This window comes from Dreissena polymorpha, chromosome 3, assembly GCF_020536995.1.
Source record: "Dreissena polymorpha isolate Duluth1 chromosome 3, UMN_Dpol_1.0, whole genome shotgun sequence".
In the NCBI taxonomy this organism is placed as follows: domain Eukaryota; kingdom Metazoa; phylum Mollusca; class Bivalvia; order Myida; family Dreissenidae; genus Dreissena; species Dreissena polymorpha.
In genome coordinates, this window is record NC_068357.1 from 76,070,136 (window position 1) to 76,091,213 (window position 21,078).

At 34.0% G+C, this 21,078-nt stretch overlaps 1 protein-coding gene and 2 long non-coding RNA genes across 3 annotated transcripts; 2 read left to right on the forward strand and 1 right to left on the reverse strand.

Annotated features, from left to right (window-relative positions):
- Positions 1-2,826: 2,826 nt before the first annotated feature.
- Positions 2,827-4,872, reverse strand: LOC127874530 (uncharacterized). The gene is made up of 3 exons (XR_008046974.1): positions 4,075-4,872; positions 3,493-3,593; positions 2,827-2,985 (listed from the first exon to the last, which is right to left on the reverse strand). It is a non-coding gene; the product is annotated as an uncharacterized LOC127874530 (long non-coding RNA).
- A 301-nt stretch (positions 4,873-5,173) lies between these two features.
- On the forward strand, positions 5,174-9,387 carry LOC127874040 (uncharacterized). The gene is made up of 3 exons (XR_008046591.1): positions 5,174-5,346; positions 6,022-6,110; positions 9,330-9,387. It is a non-coding gene; the product is annotated as an uncharacterized LOC127874040 (long non-coding RNA).
- Positions 9,388-16,519: 7,132 nt separating this feature from the next.
- LOC127872343 (uncharacterized) lies at positions 16,520-17,227 on the forward strand. The gene is made up of 2 exons (XM_052415675.1): positions 16,520-16,817; positions 17,214-17,227. Exons 1-2 carry the CDS (start codon positions 16,520-16,522, stop codon positions 17,225-17,227), a joined length of 312 nt encoding a protein of 103 aa, XP_052271635.1.
- The last annotated feature ends 3,851 nt before the right edge of the window (positions 17,228-21,078 follow it).

A 21,078-nucleotide genomic window follows, 5' to 3' on the forward strand; every position in this document is an offset into this window, starting at 1 on the left:
CATGCAATATATATTTTTGGTATCATTCAAATAATTAAGTGATCTTATGTTGCATTAAGACTCATGCCCCAATTTAGTGTTTTAAATCATTGACACAGTTTTGTGTCATCATTTATGAAACTAACATAATGTAAAACTAACAGTAACACTGGGCCACTTAGATAAACATTGGACCTATTTGGGCCACATTAGGGCCAGGCAAAGACCCTCTAACTGTTTATTAGGGGCCATAAAAGATACACAGACTAGTGCCAATTAGGGCCCTCCCATAAACTGTGAAAACATGCTTTGATTGCTACAGTAAGTGACAGATTCCTGTTAATTGTGTTTCAATATAAAAAAGTATTTCTTCAATGATCCCTCATTATCAATTCTGACTTTAAAGTTTAATGATATTGTAATTAATAAAACAAATGTCACTTTGAAGTCTGCAGTAAAATTTTATATATCATACAGTGACAATATGTTACTTCTATTTCAATATCTAACAAACTCACTGAAACCAAAAGATATAGGATATTTTTACTTTATTAATACTTGCTTTAAATTAATAGCAAGTTACCTCCTTTTGTTTTAGTGATATGAAATAGCCTAAGGGCAGATTTGCTTCATTGTCAATATCAGAGACATAACACTGCATGCATTTTATGCACTGATTATCAAATAGATATATAAATAAATAAGTGAAATACTATGGTAACTACAATAGTAATAAAACTTAAGTAACAGATGTGATACACTGAGATTAAGATATTGACTTAGTCCTTATGTATTTGAGGCCGTTTCCATAAATAATAAAGAATTTTTTCTTATAGCTTTAAAATAAAAAGAAATGTATAAATTTAAGATTGTGTTTAGTATATTCTAAATATTTTTTTTATTTATCATTATTTTTATTTTTAAAGTTATTTCTGTCTGTATATTCCTGAAAAAAGTATTAATGATTTAGATGCATGTTATTACATTTTGGTGAAATAAAAAGAAATGTATAAATTTAAGATTGTGTTTTGTTTATTCTAAATATATTTTTTTATTTATTATTATTTTTATTTTATTTTCAAAGTTTTTTCTGTCTGTATATTTTTGAAAATATTTATGATTGATTTAGATGCTTATTATTACATTATGGTGAAATACAAATAAATGTATATGAATTAAGATTGTGTTTTGTTTATTCTAAATATTTATTTTTATTTATCTTTATTTTTATTTCTCAAGTTTTTTTGTCTTTATATTCTTGAAAAAAGTATTTATGATTTAGATGCATATTGTTACAGTCATTTTGGTGAAATAAAAATTAATGTTTTAAATGATGGCTGCTCAATTAAATAATTTGAGCAACCATTAATCTCATCAGTGTCATCTTACATGACAAATCCAATTAGTGGTTCATAAGTTGATTACACCTTTCTAATCTAATCAATATCTTGGTGGGTGTAATGTCCAGGCTTAGAGGGTGTAAAGACCAGGGGTGTAACGTCCAGGGGGTGTAATGACTGGACACCATCAAATTTATGAGGTTATATTACACTAATTCCGATTCCCATAGGGTCCCATTATAAAACTGACAACTTTCACAGCATTTTTCTTGCCTTTCCGACGTATCAATTTTTCCGAACCTGGTATCATTTTAAAGATGGATCTGTCATCTTCCAATAATTGCAATCAAAAACATACCGTCTCGCAACTTCTAAGAAAGTAAATCGCTGTCGAATGAACCCACCGTAGAAAAACGTGTTTCGGAATCCTAATTTCGACAAAAGCCCCACACAATAGAAAACACGCCCTCAAAAGTTCATCTTTTAAGTTAGCTTCCAATCCAAGGCATCAAAGTACTCCAGACACATACAGGATATTACAAATAACCACAAAAGTCATGTCTCACATTGTTAAATGGCTTATATTCAAGAAGAGAAAAGGAACTCTTTAGAAATAGGCACTACTTTCGAATGGACCACGGAGGGATACACAATGATTTAGTGTAATGTAACCTTTAAGGGAACTCAACTTTGTCCTATCTTTTTCAAACTTTCTCCACATGAGATTTCAACTATTTCCACAATGAATATGCAATTTCAGTGCATTCGGATGGGGGTAAAGGCCTTAAAATGGCCATTTAAAGCGGTGACTAAATTGGCCGCAGTCAAGTCGGAATGCATGATTTTTAGTCTAAGTGACGACAGCTGATTTTGCGTCTCCAATTATTGTTACGCTTAACTTTCATGGAAAAAACTGGTATCATTGCATGCGAAATTCACCAATATATCAGCAAAAGGCCCAAATAAATGTATTGATTGTGAATCAGTGTACTTTTCTTGATGAAATAGGAGACTTTTTTTTAAATTTTAAGCACTTTTTTCAATAAAAAACTCACTGACAGCATATAAAATCATGTTTTTTAAGAAAGTTATTATTAAAAGCTTCACTTACAATCTAAACATACACATTGCAATTACAAAAATTAATGCTATTATGATGAGAGGCATAATTTTCAGCTTTCAAGCTGATACAAGCCGGCTACCAAAAACTAACACTTAAAAAGGCGCAAATCGCTCCTTCAACAGCTTACGACACAAAGTGACACTTAATGCGCATCCAGATAGTCTCTCTCATATAAATAAGTCCTGTTAGCGACATTTTATTAAGTATTCTCTTTAAAATCCAGTGTTGAAAGCGTAAGTTTTGCAAAAATGTCCACAGTCACCATGCAAAAGAGCATGTTTGCTAAGGAATTCCTACGCGAGTGGCCACACTAATGTCGTGGCAGGAAAGTCATTTGGGTGTGATTCCTCTGTAGTTCAGTGAACATTCATTCCACTACCTGGGGATGACTATCAGGATCAATTTTCACAGCTTGGTGTAGTGTTGACCTTTCAGGATGTTGATGGATCGTCCACAAGCGCTGCACCACTGCGGCCTCTGTTCAGGACACAGAGTCGGATTGAGGTGTACACAAACCCGCAGTCAGGCAAGGATCATCCAGACCTTTAATAAAATAAAATGTTTAGGCCCCTGAAACTGGCAATTATGTTCAACACTGAGATAAGGATACACATAGAGGAGACATCATGCCATGGCTTTCTCATTATTGACACGGCAAACTCGAGCAGCCGGGGACTTGGCTCTAAACAAAAACAGGTATGCTCCATCAATGTGAGCAAGATGGCATGTCAGAGTTAAAAAGGGCAAACAAACATACAAAAGAGATATTTAGGAAATTAGAAATTAAATGCCAGAAGTAATTTTAAGTATTGTTTTTCTGTCTGCAAGGGTTGCTGTGGAAAATAGTGCTTAACGCATAGTTTGGCCTGTAGGGGTTCTGCTAGCAAGAACAAATCGAAGTCATATCTGCCCGCGAACTGTAAGCTTGAGATAACCATATCTGATGAAGTACTGCTTTGAGAATGCATTCTTATTGTACTTGAACCAGATCGCATTGACAGCACAAGGCTTCAGACCCCCCAAAAGTGTGAGGCTTTCAATAGTGCTTACCTGATACCAGACCGCATTGCCCGAGACAGTGACTTTCTCCCGGAACTGCACAGGCTGCATCCGCAGCACAATCCTTAAGCTCAATCATGGTCTGGCTGACTCTGAAATAGTGAAATCTGAATTTACAGATGCTCATTTGTCTAAAGGTTATGAGTTTATTGCCTATCTTATTAAAAGCAAACACAATGACATGCTTAAAAAGACATGTGCATTTCTGAAAAGACATACAGCTGCCCGATACTTGACTAGGAAAAGGCGCTACGGTCTTCACTCTGAAATTCATTACTCTAAGGGCTTAACAGAACAAAAGCCAGATCTTACAACTAATTGGCCCCACCTACAGCTAAATATGCTTTATAGGTTGAAAATAAAGTTATTTGTCTGAAGAACTAGTGCTATTAACTCATCAGCTATGTTGCTCCACTGGCCGCAATTCTGTAAACATAGTGTATATATGGAAATACCTAGTCTACCACCTGCACCGCACCACTACGTCCACTGTAAAAATACACAGCTAAGTTAGTACTTTAACGAACAAACTGAAATTCATGTGTTAATTAAACAATCAGTTTGATGACTCACATTGAAATCATGTCCAGTGCACCAGTCAGAGCAAGACAGCTAGCGGATTGTTGACCATCTACGGCTCAAGGACAAACGGTCAGGCCTACAAACAAAGAGAAAAATGGCATAAATGGGTTGCATGCATGTAATTTTGCATATTTTTCATCTTGCTCTCCACCTGAAACTTCAATCTATGGACATAATAATATTTACATTTAAGATTTGTTGGAAATGTTACCCTTACTTGTCCATACCAGGTCCCCCACCCATCCGGAACCGTCTAAAACAACCTAAAACATCCATTTGGACCAAAATATTGACACCTCTCATCTATTTTAGCACCCAAATCATCAAAACATTCATTAAAATTCATTTTCTACTTGTCTCGCTTGCAGACGAATCCATGTGACCTTGACATTGCAGTAAATGTGCTTTTTAAAGGTTATATTACACTAATTCCGATTCCCATAGGGTCCCATTATAAAACTGACAACTTTCACAGCATTTTTCTTGCCTTTCCGACGTATCAATTTTTCCGAACCTGGTATCATTTTAAAGATGGATCTGTCATCTTCCAATAATTGCAATCAAAAACATACCGTCTTGCAACTTCTAAGAAAGTAAATCGCTGTCGAATGAACCCACCGTAGAAAAACGTGTTTCGGAATCCTAATTTCGACAAAAGCCCCACACAATAGAAAACACGCCCTCAAAAGTTCATCTTTTAAGTTAGCTTCCAATCCAAGGCATCAAAGTACTCCAGACACATACAGGATATTACAAATAACCACAAAAGTCATGTCTCACATTGTTAAATGGCTTATATTCAAGAAGAGAAAAGGAACTCTTTAGAAATTACTGCGCATGCGTCAACTGCGCTTGTGAAAATTTCTGTAGTCAAATTGCTTTCATGAAATTGGACGAAATAAAAACTTTTAAACAGTATTTTAAACTTCTAGCTTTTAAACATTTACAACAGAACGTTTTACCATTCAACATATCTACGCTGGAATTCAGAAACACACAGAAATTGATTTTCTTTCTTCTAGTCAGTGTCATCAGGCGCACGTAATCAAAATCCAAGCGCTTCGAAAACAATCTTCCGGAAGAACGCGGAAGTAAACAAATAAACGTGAAATGGAAATCTCAACACAGAAGTTTTTGTGTATACTAACACTTGTAACTATAATTGCAAACAGAAGCTATGTAAAGGTATCATCTACTATCAAGCTGGACTCTACAGACACTCTATGTCTCAAAGCAGATCAGATTTCAACAAACGAATCACAAGTAAACTATAGCTTTCTTATTAACGTAGCTCCAAATAATAACAACTGTGGAGAAGACTATTACACGGTGTGGCACTATGACCATCAGCCAACATTCCTTAAACCCTGGAATTTGATTATCTCCCAGGACTCTTTCTGTGACTTCTACAGTGCTATGTATTATGCCATTAAACACTCGAGAAACTGTCCTTTATCACAACCTATAAAGCTCCATAGAAGAAGACACCTTAACCTGCTACTTTTCATGTGCGGTGACGTGGCACTTAATCCATTCCGATTCGATTTCCCTGTGGTCAGTGCTATAAACCTGTAGCCAAAAACCATAAGGCTATCTTTTGTGAAGCCTGTCTACAGTGGGTACACATTAAATGTGAAGGCATATCGCCCGATGATTACATCAAGATGGGTAAAAATGACACCCCTTGGACTTGCAACGCCTGTACTCGCTTCCATTTCGCAGACTCCTTCTTCGATCTATCTGCAAGCTCAGATCCTTCCTCTTCACAAGAAACATCAGTGACAAATGACAATATATTTGACTCTCTATATGTATTACGACAAAAACATCCTACTGACTTCATCTGTGCAAGCTTAAATATAAATAGTCTAAGACACAAATTTATTTACATCAAAGAATTACTTACAGATAACATTGTTGACCTTCTGTTTATTTTAGAAACAAAAATAGATGACTCTTTTCCTGATGCAGAATTTGAAGTTGATAGTTACCACATATGGGAGCTGATAGAAACCAACATGGAGGAGGTATAGCCGCATATATACGGTCTGACATTGCATGTGACAGAAAGACAAATCTAGAATTTAATAACATCGAATCGATTTCTATAGAGATTACACTTGGTAAATTCAAATGGATAGTTTTTGGCTGCTACAAACCACCAGTATTAGACAATGAAACCTTTCAAAAAGATTGTACTTTGATCTTAGATAAATGCATGAAAAAATATGACCATTTGTTACTGATTGGAGATTTAAATTATGATATAATGAGTAACAGTAAAAGTCAACCATTACTTGATGTATGCGATATCTTTAGCCTAGAAAATGTAATTACAGATCATACTTGTTTTACGAAAAATGCAGACCCAAGTCTGGTAGATGTCATTCTAACAAATAAACCATAACTTTTAGGAAAAACTTGTAACTTTAATTGTGGCTTAAGTGATGTTCACAATCTTATTGGTGTGCAGCTAAAACATAGCATACCCACCAAAAAACGAGAATATCGAAATTACAGAAGTTTTAAAAATTTTGATATCATTTCTTTTCAAACTGAGTTAGAAACACAACTTTCACGTGTCGACTTTAACGAACCAGATGTAAATAAACTTTATAATACTTTTGAGGAACACTTTTTAAATGTAGCTGATAAACATGCACCAATTAAAATGAAAAAAGTCCAAAAGAAACCAGTGCCATATATGAATAAACAATTAAAAAATGCAATTTATAAAAAAAGAATGCTCCATAACAAATATTTAAATAACAAGAATACAAAAAATTGGGAAAATTACAGACAACAAAGAAATCTTGTAACCAAAATACAACGTAAATCCTTAAATAATTACTTCATTGAAAGGTGTACAGGGGGATGCAAATCTCAGGATTTCTGGAAAACTGTCAAACCTTTTTTAACCAACAAAGGCAGTAATATCAATAAAGACACCATTCTAAACGAAAATGACAAGCTTATTACTAATCAAGAACAAGTAGGGGAAATATTTAATAACTTTTTTGTAAACGTGGCACAAAACATATGAAATGAATCCATAACAGTTGATGAAAATCACCCTAGCATATCTATGATATCCTTAAATATCAAACCTAATCAATGTTTTACCTTCAACCCTGTCAGTGAAGATTTTGTAGGAAAGCAAATTGGAAAACTAAACACTAAAAAAGCAGTAGGCATTGATGGTATATCAAGTAAATTGCTAAAAGCAGCTCAACCTGTTCTGACTGGTCCTTTAACCGTTATTATAAACTCTAGTATTAGTTATTCAACATTCCCTGATAAACTTAAAATAGCTCAAGTAAAACCATTACATAAAAAAAATAGTAATTTAGATAAAGCAAATTACAGACCAGTTAGTATTTTACCCACACTGTCCAAAATCTTCGAACGATCAATAAATGAACAATTAACAACATATTTTAACAATCATTTTAACCCTTTTTTATCTGCTTTTAGGAAAGGCTATGGTTGCCAAACTGCACTTTTAAAAATAATAGAAGATTGGAAAAAATCCTTGGATGAAAATAAATTTGTTGCTGCAATTTTAATGGACCTATCTAAAGCGTTCGATTGTCTCCCTCACGACTTGATACTGCTAAAACTTAAAGCATATGGTATGTCCGAACACTCAACCGATTTGCTAAAAAGTTACCTCTCACATAGAAAACAGTGTGTCCGTATGGGAAATTTAAATAGTCAGTTTTTACACCTATACAAACAGGGGACAAAAATATTTATAAATTGCACTCGTCCTGCAGGACAAGTGCATTAAAATTTTCACTCGTCCTTCAAACACATGCACCTGTCCTTCAAATATGTGTGAAAGAAAGATTGCAAAGGACTGATATGACTAACAATGTTTCCTATATCACTGCTAAAATGCTGCTTACTTAGTTATTCATGCCAGCTGATCACAGAAGAAATGTTAACTTACTTTATTTATGAGGAACACAAAATAAATAAATGAAGACAAATTTGTTTTTTCCTTTTTCTAATGCTTGCGTGCTTTCCATTTCGGATGGTTGAACATCGCTTGTGCCCCCTTTAAAGAACGCTCGTATGTCAAACATTTTTCAGATGAAATTCAGACTGGTTTAAAACCGTACTTCGCAGTAAAATAATTCTTTAAAAAAATCAATACTTACAGTGAATGAAGTCAGATGGTTCCCTGTCAACATGGACGCGCAAAGTTTACACCAAAAAGCCAATATTTACTCGGGACACAGTCTCGCATAACAACGCGCACCTGCTATATGAAATTTTCAATTACGATTTCTGGTTCATTATCGTTCTACTTTCGGAATAGATATGCTTTAAGAAATGATTTTATCTAATGAAAAAGAGTCTTACTGGTCAGAAAATATATATTTTAACATCAGTTTTTGTTTACTCTCCTGTAGGACGAGAGCTTTAGGGAAATTCACTCGTCATTTCAAGATTTCACTCGTCAATACGAGCGGACGAGTGGAATTTTTGTCCCCTGACAAAGGAGTTCCTCAAGGGTCTATTCTTGGGCCGGTTTTATTTAACATTTTTATAAACGACATTTTTTATTTCATTTCAAATAGCAGCTTGTATAATTATGCTGACGACAACACCCTTTCATACTCAGGACAGAATTTAACAGACGTTGTTAGTACTCTTGAAGAAGATAGCAAAACACTAATAGCTTGGTTTTCAAACAATAAAATGCAAGCCAACCCAGATAAATTTCAAGGCATTGCCATTGGAAAAAAATCTAGAGAACATATTACATCCTTCAATCTTGGAAATAATCACACTATTAAATGTGACGAAGAAGTAAAATTATTAGGTGTCACAATCGATTTTCAACTTAAATTAATAGCCATATATCTAACATATGTAAAAAAAGCCTCAAGGCAATTAAATGTTTTGAAAAGAATTGGAAAACACCTTTGTAAATTAGGTAAACTTACCATCTATCATTCTTTTATCCTATCCAGTTTTAACTATTGTCCTGTAGTATGGCATTACTGTGGGGAAGTAAATACAAAGAAAATGGAAAAAATTCAAGAGAGAGCATTAAGATTTATTTATGACGATTATGTTTCAACTTATGACGATTTATTGAATAAGTCAAAATTGTCTTAATTAAAAATTAGGAGACTAAGATCAATTATTTTGGAAACATTTAAAATAATCAATAATCAAACTCCAATTTATCTTAATGACCTTGTAAATCTTAAATCTAATTCCTATTCTTTTAGATACACCAGAACTGCTGAAATCCCCCAAGTAAGAACATCAAGTTACGGCATCAACTCTTTCCGTTTCGGGGCTGCCAAACTGTGGAAATCTCTCCCCCAACATTTCAGGGACCAAGTACATTTCAACCAGTTCTCCAGTTTGGTTAGCTCTTTGGACGGTGAGAGCTGCCGCTGCTCCTATTGCATGTATCAAACATAGCTGCTAAATTTTTGCTTTTTGTTGTTGCTTGCATGCTCTATGTTTTCATGCATACTGTGATATAAGCTTATCATTGTGTATTTAAAAAGTGCTTAAAGTGATTAATAAGCCAAATACAAGTACTTTTGAAAAAACTTTTTATTTGGCTTTTTGTTGCTAGCTCGTTTAAAGTGCTACATTTTTTAGATTTTGTTGCTTGCTTGCTTTTGTGTTGCATGCACACTGTGATATACCCTTTTCTTTTTACTCATGCAACGAACCTGATTTTAATATAAATATGTAAGTTAAATCATTATAAGTAAAATAAACTTTCATTGAATATGTAAGTGCTTAAATTTTGGCTTTTTGTTGCTTGCTTGTTTAAGTTGCTAAAATTTTGGCTGCTTGTTGCTTGCATGTTTCTTATGTTTCATGCACACTGTGATATATGCTTTTTTATAAATAAGCTTAATCATTATTAAGTAAATATACTTTCATCACAACTATTGTGAATCCTTTAAGTAAATAATTATGTTTTAATTACAAGCTTACTTTTTATGTGTTTATATCTTTTATATAGCTGCTAAGTTATTATATAGTTGCTTAGTTATTTTATAGTTGCTAAGTTATTATCATGTGCTTTGTTAGTAAACTAAATATGCCTTTGATATTTTAACAAGAAATATGAAAATTTATTTATTTATTTATGCCTTGTACATAACCATATTACTATTTATATGTGTCGGTCAATAGCTATACATAGCTAATGTTATACTGTTATTTATTGTTAACCAACTTGAAATAAAAGTTTGTATCTTGTATCTTGTATCTTGTATCTTGATTTAACAATGTCGAAATCGTGAATAGTTGTTTATTATATAAGAAATAAAAATTGCCATGTTTCTCATAGGTTACATTACACTAAATCATTGTGTATCCCTCCGTGGTCCATTCGAAAGTAGTGCCTATTTCTAAAGAGTTCCTTTTCTCTTCTTGAATATAAGCCATTTAACAATGTGAGACATGACTTTTGTGGTTATTTGTAATATCCTGTATGTGTCTGGAGTACTTTGATGCCTTGGATTGGAAGCTAACTTAAAAGATGAACTTTTGAGGGCGTGTTTTCTATTGTGTGGGGCTTTTGTCGAAATTAGGATTCCGAAACACGTTTTTCTACGGTGGGTTCATTCGACAGCGATTTACTTTCTTAGAAGTTGCGAGACGGTATGTTTTTGATTGCAATTATTGGAAGATGACAGATCCATCTTTAAAATGATACCAGGTTCGGAAAAATTGATACGTCGGAAAGGCAAGAAAAATGCTGTGAAAGTTGTCAGTTTTATAATGGGACCCTATGGGAATCGGAATTAGTGTAATATAACCTCATAAATTTGATGGTGTCCAGTCATTACACCCCCTGGACGTTACACCCCTGGTCTTTACACCCTCTAAGCCTGGACATTACACCCACCAAGATATTGATTAGATTAGAAAGGTGTAATCAACTTATGAACCACTAATTGGATTGGTCATGTAAGATGACACTGATGAGATTAATGGTTGCTCAAATTATTTAATTGAGCAGCCATCATTTAAAACATTAATTTTTATTTCACCAAAATGACTGTAACAATATGCATCTAAATCAGAAATACTTTTTTTCAAGAATATAAAGACAAAAAAACTTGAGAAATAAAAATAAAGATAAATAAAAATAAATATTTAGAATAAACAAAACACAATCTTAATTCATATACATTTATTTGTATTTCACCATAATGTAATAATAAGCATCTAAATCAATCATAAATTTTTTCAAGAATATACAAACAGAAAAAACTTTGAAAATAAAATAAAAATAATGATAAATAAAAAAATATATTTAGAATAAACAAAACACAATCTTAAATTTATACATTTCTTTTTATTTCACCAAAATGTAATAATATGCATCTAAATCATTAATACTTTTTTCAGGAATATACAGACAGAAATATCTTTAAAAATAAAAATAATGATAAATAAAAAAAATATTTAGAATATACTAAACACAATCTTAAATTTATACATTTCTTTTTATTTTAAAGCTATAAGAAAAAATTCTTTATTATTTATGGAAACGGCCTCAAATACATAAGGACTAAGTCAATATCTTAATCTCAGTGTATCACATCTGTTACTTAAGTTTTATTACTATTGTAGTTACCATAGTATTTCACTTATTTATTTATATATCTATTTGATAATCAGTGCATAAAATGCATGCAGTGTTATGTCTCTGATATTGACAATGAAGCAAATCTGCCCTTAGGCTATTTCATATCACTAAAACAAAAGGAGGTAACTTGCTATTAATTTAAAGCAAGTATTAGTAAAGTAAAAATATCCTATATCTTTTGGTTTCAGTGAGTTTGTTAGATATTGAAATAGAAGTAACATATTGTCACTGTATGATATATAAAATTTTACTGCAGACTTCAAAGTGACATTTGTTTTATTAATTACAATATCATTAAACTTTAAAGTCAGAATTGATAATGAGGGATCATTGAAGAAATACTTTTTTATATTGAAACACAATTAACAGGAATCTGTCACTTACTGTAGCAATCAAAGCATGTTTTCACAGTTTATGGGAGGGCCCTAATTGGCACTAGTCTGTGTATCTTTTATGGCCCCTAATAAACAGTTAGAGGGTCTTTGCCTGGCCCTAATGTGGCCCAAATAGGTCCAATGTTTATCTAAGTGGCCCAGTGTTACTGTTAGTTTTACATTATGTTAGTTTCATAAATGATGACACAAAACTGTGTCAATGATTTAAAACACTAAATTGGGGCATGAGTCTTAATGCAACATAAGATCACTTAATTATTTGAATGATACCAAAAATATATATTGCATGTATAATCCCTCATGTCTCTACCCATTTCCCTTTTCCTCAATAATACCATTCTGTTACATATCATATCATATTTTTTGAAAAATAATGTTTTTGTTAATAAAATGTAAATCAGATAAAACACAGATACCAAGTTATACCCAGTATTGTCCATAAGACCATTAAATTGAATTTCATTTATGTAAAAATAAGAAAGTATTATTAGGATTCCAAACATTCACCATGATGTACTTGGTTAATATGTAACAAATAGTTTCTGATTATTAATAATTAATGGATATGTTTTTATAGAGACTAATAATTATATAAGTTATATAATTGTGTAGGTTAAAGTTTATAAATGAGTATTTACAAAAATAAATTGGTCAAGAATGGTGCAGCTAATAAGATTAAACCAAGTTGGTGTTTTAAATTATTTATCAGTTACAAGACCATTTGATAACAATGGTGTGAACAAACTCCTTTAATTTTAGGTGTTATTATTAAACTTTGATAATTACAAATTATTTGAAAATATCACAGAACAATGTTTTTCACACCAAAAAATTGTTATTTCCTAATTAACACTGCACATCAATAAGACAGACATACAGACAAACAAACATAAAAAACACTTGGACAGACCCCCATTGGACACATATTAAAGCAGGAACATCATTAATCAAGTGAAGTGTGCCCCATGGTAGGTGTGATCACACCTTAGTAACCTAATCAATTATGTTTACATCTTGGTGGGTGTAATGTCCAGGCTTAGTGGGTGTAAAGACTAGGGGTGTAACGTCCAGGGGGTGTAATGATTGGAAATCAATTTGATGTATTGTTTTATTGGAATTATTTAACTATACTATTATAAAAAGCGATGTTTAATTTATGCAGTCTTTATTCAGTAGGAAAATTTGTGATGTTGGCACCCTCTGACGGCCACCAGACAGACCGGCATTGCAATATTTTAAACAATTATCCTATTGTTAATGCGTATTTATGCTGTGATTTTGCATTTCAGACCATGTCAAGTTGAACTCATGGGGCCTAAACAGCACAGGAGCCCTGCACAGTCTGTGGCGAAGAGGCTGAAGAGGAAATACTCCAGGAAATCTCCCAGCAAGGCGAATCTTGTCAAACGTGCATTACTAACGATAGAGAATGACAAGGTACCAATACGTAAAGCTGCTGAGCAGTTTGGTGTTTCCTATGGGTACCTTTATCGTAGGCTAAGTGGTGAACTTAATGTTGATAGTAGGAATGGACCAAGGCCAATATTTTCTGACGCAGATGAAGCTTCAATGGCGCGATGGTTAAAGGAAATGAGTGCCCGAGGAATGGGTTTGAAACCCGGTGAATTCCTTGACTTTGTACAAAGAGTAGTGAAGGAAGAAAATAAAAGTACCCCTTTTAAGGATGACCGTCCAGGCTATGACTGGTATAACGCATTCATGAGCAGAAATAGTAACATTATTCAACTAAGACAAGAAACACGAAGCGTGTCCGCAAATTAAAATATGTTAAACCAAATGTTCATATTAAACTTTTCAATTTAATTAACTTGTTTTTATCAAAAGGATACGATGCTTATGTACTTAAAAACACGTGTTTGATGGTTTTCGATTCACTATATCTTTCTTCCCTTAAAATTTGGAATCATTAGTAATATTATAGGCATTTTTCACTGTTGATTAAAATTGTGTCATTGTGTCGTATGAACAAATCTGCATGAATACTACATTATAGGCATTTTTCACTGTTGAATAAATTTGTGTCATTGTGTCGTATGAACAAATCTGCATGTAAACTACATTTGGACTCAAATCGTACATCAAATCATTTCTGTCTTCAGTTGTCAAAACACCTATATACTGTTTGATTCCAATAATGTCGCTTTAATGGAATTACCATTTTATTCATTTGCTTCTTAATATTAAATCACCTAAACTTGTTTTATTAGTAGCACAGCCCCATTAATATTTTTATTTAGTACTGCCCTTGGAATTTGTTCACGTCATTATGTCATTATGGATTTTTGTGACGTCATACGACCGACTTTCCCAGTTGTAATCTACATGCATAGGTCATTGGGTTTATAACGTTCCATTTTATTTATATTTTCTCTCTGATAGGCGTTTCTTGTTTGATTTAATTATTTTTAATTTGTTTAGCAGTCACATAAACAACCAAGCTATGTAATATGGAATTTTTACACCCATTATTGCTGCTTCTTCCTGTATTTGCGCGATGATTATCTGAGATATTAACTATATGATTCTATATTCTCAAATCTTTTCTATAAAGAAGGAATGTAGTTGACAATTGTTAATAGTTTTATTTGATCGTTCGTCAAAAAGTTGTAATTCTGTTACTCTTGTATCTTCAATGCAATTGAGTAATTAAATAGTAATGAAATTGAATGCGTTTTAATTCCCTTTTACTATTGTTTAATTTGAGTTACAATGCTATGACGTTAAATTTTATTTACACTTAAATGTATTATGAATATGGCTGGGCCAAGTGTGAGGTTGAGCGCTCTATAACCAGGTTTAAACCCCCAATGCTTTGCATTGACCGTTCCGAGGCGGTGACCCCAGCTTTATTCATATTTTGTGTTTATGTTGGTTTGTATTGTGCTGTATTGTGCTGTTTTGTACTGTTTGGGCAATCGGTCACTTGCCTTAAATAAAGGACCAACTAATTGTTTTTAATGAAAATTCAATACTGCCCCAGCAGCTGGAGTTTCACTTCTTTATATTGTAGAGCCAAATTAAGTAAGGAGTCCATTGACAAGTGGTACTCATGTTACAAGAATTTTGTAATGAACCTTGGGTTAATTGATAAACCAAAACAGATATTCAATGCTGATGAATCCGGATTTTCTATGGGCAGCAAATCTGGTAAAGTGATAGGACCACTAAAAGCTGATTTAGGTCAAGTTCCCCATGTTGTTGGTGGCCATAGCAAACAAAGATTTACTGTCATGTTCTGTGGTTCAGCAGATGGAACCATTATCCCTCCATTCTTCATCTATCCATTACCAGTTCCAAAGGGATACACTCCATTATCTGGTTCGATAGAAAACAGTGGAATTGCCTACACAAAGAAAGGATGGATGGACGCAGCAGCATTCAAGAAATTCCTTGAACATTTTGATAAGAATTGTGGACCAGATAGGCCAGTTGTGCTTCTCATCGATAGTGTGAGCAGTCATCTTGAAATGAAAGTCTTTGAGTATGCTTCATCAAAAGGTATTGAACTATACAGGTTACACCCAAATGCCACTCACATCATGCAGCCCTTGGACGTTGGAGTCTTTGGTCCCCTGAAAAAAGATGGTATGAAGTGCTGCGGCGTTACAGCAGAGACAATCCCGGTAATCCTGTGGGAAAAGGAAACTTTGCTGAACTACTGAAGGAGGCCTTCCTGCTTTTTTATAAGCCACTTACTGTAATCAACAGCTTCAAGAGTGCTGGTATCTATCCAGTAGATGACACTGTGATCACATCAGAGAGGCTGAAACCTGGCATGACCTTCAATGCAGAAGACCATGTAGAATGCAGTCTGCAACCAAAAAAGATGGCACAGACAGTGCTTCTTTATTAGCATTTCATTCGCTTGAAAGTGCACTGGACACACCTATTCGTAACAAATACCAGAAACGAAGAAGAGAGCTATGATATACAAGAGGTTTCACCCTGTTTTAAGGTGTACAAGACCTTGTATTTGAGATCACATGAACATACATCAGGTACCTCATTCACTGCAATTCCGTGCTGATTGTGTATCGGGTTCATGTTTATCAAAGGCACATGATGCTGCTGATTTGAACAATACTGTTACAACTCCAAATGAAGGATGTAATAAATCAAGTGGTTTAAATTTGCTTGCATCTATTGTTTGTTGCCAAACTGAAAATAAAGTATCAAATGACCAGTCTGAAACAAGTGATCTGATGATATCCCCTGCTTTAAAGAAAAGATTGATTTACCCTGTAGCAGAAACATCAAAAAAGGCCAAACGGGCAGGTTCTTGCAGGATATGCCTGATAATCTGACATCACCATCTGCCTTAAGGACAATGGCATTGAAAGAGTTACATAAGATAAGACAGTCTATCAAAAGAGAAAAAATGGCAAAGGCCAAATACTTAAAAAATCTTACTAAGAAGTCAAATGAGATGATAAAATCAAAGACTTTACCAAAATCATCAAAATGTGCTAACAAGAACGATAAGAAAAACTCTGAAAAACCCAAAGAATTAGAAGTGAAGTGTATGGGATGTCATATGACATGGGATGAGGAGCAGTTACTTCAAACTGGCAGTATTTGGATCCAGTGTGACCAGTGTGATAGCTGGATGCACAAGGAATGTTACAGTGACGACTTTATCGTAGACAATGATGATTCACCATTCTGTTGTCCCGGATGTGAGTAATGATAGTGATTGAAAGCCTAATATGACAGGAAATTCCTTAGTAAACCATCTGTACAAGCAGAATTTTTAAGAAAAAGTGTTGTTTTTTTACTGTTCGAATTTGATAACTTTTGTATTTACATGTTACAATTTACCTCTATTTTCATTGTATATTTTGCTCCCTAAAAGGTTAACTTATTTTTTGTTACCTCAATAATGCGGCCATATCCAGTCAATATTTTTTTCAAGATAAAAAGTATAGTGCAGTTTATCATAAACAAATTCAAAATATTGTTAAAGGAATTTTGCATGAATTTTGATTAGTGGAATCTAGTTAATATATATTGACGTAAAAGTTAAAGGTTTGGCATATATTATCCGCTGTTATGCTAAAATTCTAATATTTCAGGTTCCAAAGACTGATGCAGTGCAGAGTATTCCAAACCATTCATCAGGGCCGTCAACTTTGCCAGACACGTTGTCCGATAAGTGCATCTGTATAAAAAACTGTGTAATTAAAGGCTATCACCACTATAAGATTCGCCCCCCTATCACAGATCCACCTACCAAGTTACAAGTGGACAGAGAATATTTAAACATTCATGATGTGAGCTCCTGTCTCGTCTGGATACCAGAACTGGATGATTTTGACAAAGACTTACATAACATTGTCACTGATGACAAACGCCATTTGATGTTATCAGATATTGCAGGTTTACCAGTAGGTCATGCACCAAGAGAATTGGCTCCTTGCTTTACAACTGTACTTGACGCGGGGGGACAAGTCTATGCTGAAGCATTTGGGGAACCAACACCAAGTTTATTCCCATGGCCGGAGCAAGATGAAGTTGGTGGGGGGGGGGGTATTTTTGCCTTGCAATTATTACATTAAGCCATTGAAATCCCTTTGTACAGAGACTCTTAAAGTTATTAGAGACACTGTTTCTAAATTAGAAGCAGGGAGTGTGATGAGCATTGAATTTTAAATTCTGCCATTGTATTGTTATCATAGGGACCCGGCGAAGTGTTGGGATTGCATAAAAAAAACAATTATATTCAATCCCAACACTATGCCGGGTCCCTATGATTGTTATAGTTTAGTTTAATAAACATTGCAGTTGCTTTGATCTTTGAATGGATGTATAGTATTTTTTCCTTTTTTAGCAAATTTATTCCAGAGGTACTGGTTTGTTATAATTGTAATGTATACTTTTATACATTTTACATTATTGTGATCTTATTATTGTTAAATCTTATCATATGTTATTTACCAGGAAGGTAACGTGATATTTAGTATTGCTTTCCATTTTTATCCCAGAGGTACTGGTATATGCTCAATATTTTTTGATACTTTTATTACATTATTTTTACATTATTTTGATCCTATTATTGTTAATTGTTAAATGTTGTACTTTGATATTTACCAAGAAGGTAACTCAATATCTAGTATTTTTTCCATTTCTTTAGCAAATTGATTCCAGAGGTACTGGTTTGCTATGTTTTTTACATTATTGTGATTCCATTATTAGCAAATGCATTCCAGTGGAACGTGTTTATGTTAATTGTTTGTCATTTTAATAAATACATTAATATAAAGTTCTGTATTTTTCAGGACCTTAGATATAAAAATATTTTCTAGTCATCCATAAAATGTTCTAGTCATAAACATATGTGTCGCGTTCTGAGAAAACTGGACATAATGCATGTGCGTAAAGTGTCGTCCCAGATTAGCCTGTGCAGTCCGCACAGGCTAATCAGGGACGAAACTTTCAACCAAAATTGGATTTCATTTAAACGAAATATGTCATAAACGTGTAAAGTGTCTTCCCTGATTGGCCTGTGCGGACTGCACAGGCTAATCTGGGACGACACTTTACGCACATGCATTATGCCCAGTTTTCTCAGAAGGCGACTCGTATGTCATAATTTCATACATTTTTTTAAATTATTGTGAGTCTATTGTTGTTAAATGTTATCATTCTGTGTTATTTTTCAAGAAGTTATCTTGAGTTTATCAATAAATTGCTTTTATTGAGTATATGCGTTTTTGTTTAATATAACCGAAAATACGCAGGAATCCATTTCAAATCAAAACATTATACTTTCAAACAGATTAATTGGTCATGTGTACTAACTATATAAAGTATTCTATACTGTCTAACTACCCTTGCGGGAATTATTGACAGGTGCGCAGTCAGTGCAGATAAGTGTTAAAAGTGAGAAAGATAAAAGTAGCGGATCCGTGGTCAAGTGGTAACACACTGGCTTCACAATCCAGAGATCGCTGGTTCGATCCCCTGCTGCACCTAACCTACTAACTCGTCTTTCGTATGAGCCGTTAAACCGAGGTGCAGTGTACTAGGTGCTATACACCGGGCACTAAAAGACACAGGGTCAAATCTGGAATGGGGTGTCTCCTGTATCTTGCACTATCCCCCGTAACCAACTGACACGTCTTTCTGGGGGCGACGGCCATATGGGAGACAATCCCGGTGCACTCGATAAAAAATAATGAAGAAGAAAGATAAAAGTATGTTAAATCAATTATAAGTTGAAGTGAATTAAGGTTAAAATATGATAAGACATGTCTCCCAGACTTTAAGGGGCAGAAGGGTAAAGCAGAGACTGCTTTAACCCTTCAAAATCAGGATGTAAAACTGTAGTGGCAGGGAGGTTGTTCCACATCACAATAGTATTTGGGAAAAATGAAAACTTATAATAATTTGCAGTGGTATGGATCTGTCTGTAGGAAAGGGGTGCATGTGACGAGTGAATCCGGTGGGTCGCTCGATGTATGATGGTAGGGGCACAGCCAATTGATAAACCTTGAACAATTTTGAAAAATATTAATTTAGTGTTATTTCGCCTGTCGTACAGACGAACACCCTATAAGGTTTACACATTGTCAGACAGGTGTTGAACTGAAACAAACGAACCATTCTGATGTTTATTTAAGTCATACATCATTTGTTTTGACAGTCAACATAAGTTTTGAGATGCTCCCTGACCTACATCTTCCAAATAGTCCGAGTGATCCGAAATTACAGCACTCGATTCGGAACTAGCCAACTTGGTGCATGTGAATAAGTTCAAATTGGCATCAGAAATGTATTGGTAAGTATTTATAAATCAATATGGCCTGAAAGATGAAATATTTTGCCTCAACAATCCAAGTATTTTGAAAGCAGTTGCTTTCTTTTAAAAATATTAACACCATAGGCATTATTTACGCTAGTGATCCGGAACTACCCGACTGACTGTACTATACAATGTGATTGATTCAAGCAAACAAAAGATGTTATCAAATGTAATTAACCATATTTTAAACATAAATTAAATAAGATATAAATTACTTTGAGGTGGGAGATGTGACAGTCGCTACCTTAAGTACGGTGGGTGACTTGACAGTCACTACCTTGAGTATGGTGGGAGACGTGACAGTCGCTACCTTGAGTACGATGGGTGACGTGACAGTCGCTAACCAAAATGACTTTTAAACGGCCGTCACTAAAACGCTTACGGATTATGCATACAATATAGATAACGTTGAAAACTGCATACGATATGAACAAAGAAGAAAATTGCATACGATATGGACAAAGAAGGAAAATGCAGACGGGCTTTAATAAAATGGATTTAAATCATTATTTACACGTCACTAAGATGCGCAACACTTGTAAATGTGATATTTTATTAAATATAGTAGCATTATTATCCATTATTATCCATAGTACCGATAGTTTAATCAAAAAGAAAATATTTAAAACCGGTTGAAGTCCGTGGGTAATTTTTCGGGGTTTTTTTCTTTGCAATTTCATATACAGGAAATGTATAGGTATTTCTGCGTTTTTATATAAATGACACGCAGACGATATAGAGAACGCTGAAAACTAATATATATTTCCACGTTTTTTAAAGAATTAACGCACACAATCCATGTTCTAAGAAAAACAACACAAAACATCTATATAATGATTAATATCCGGTCACACGTGTCATATGGCTTCAACAGGTGTTAACATTTTCTATACTGGACTCGAAAAATATCCACAATCCCCCTGCGCGACACCATAGCAGAAGTGTAGAATATACTTACTCTGCAGTACTTGTGTTTTTATAGCAATTTTTTTTTCCACTTTTTGCCCTTTATACACTGGTTAAGTGTCAGCAGAGCTGGCAGGTGGACTCCATAGTATTCGAGTTAAGAGACCCCATGCTAATTAATATCCATCATTTTCCGCAACAATTATCAGTTTGATGTGACGATAATCTAG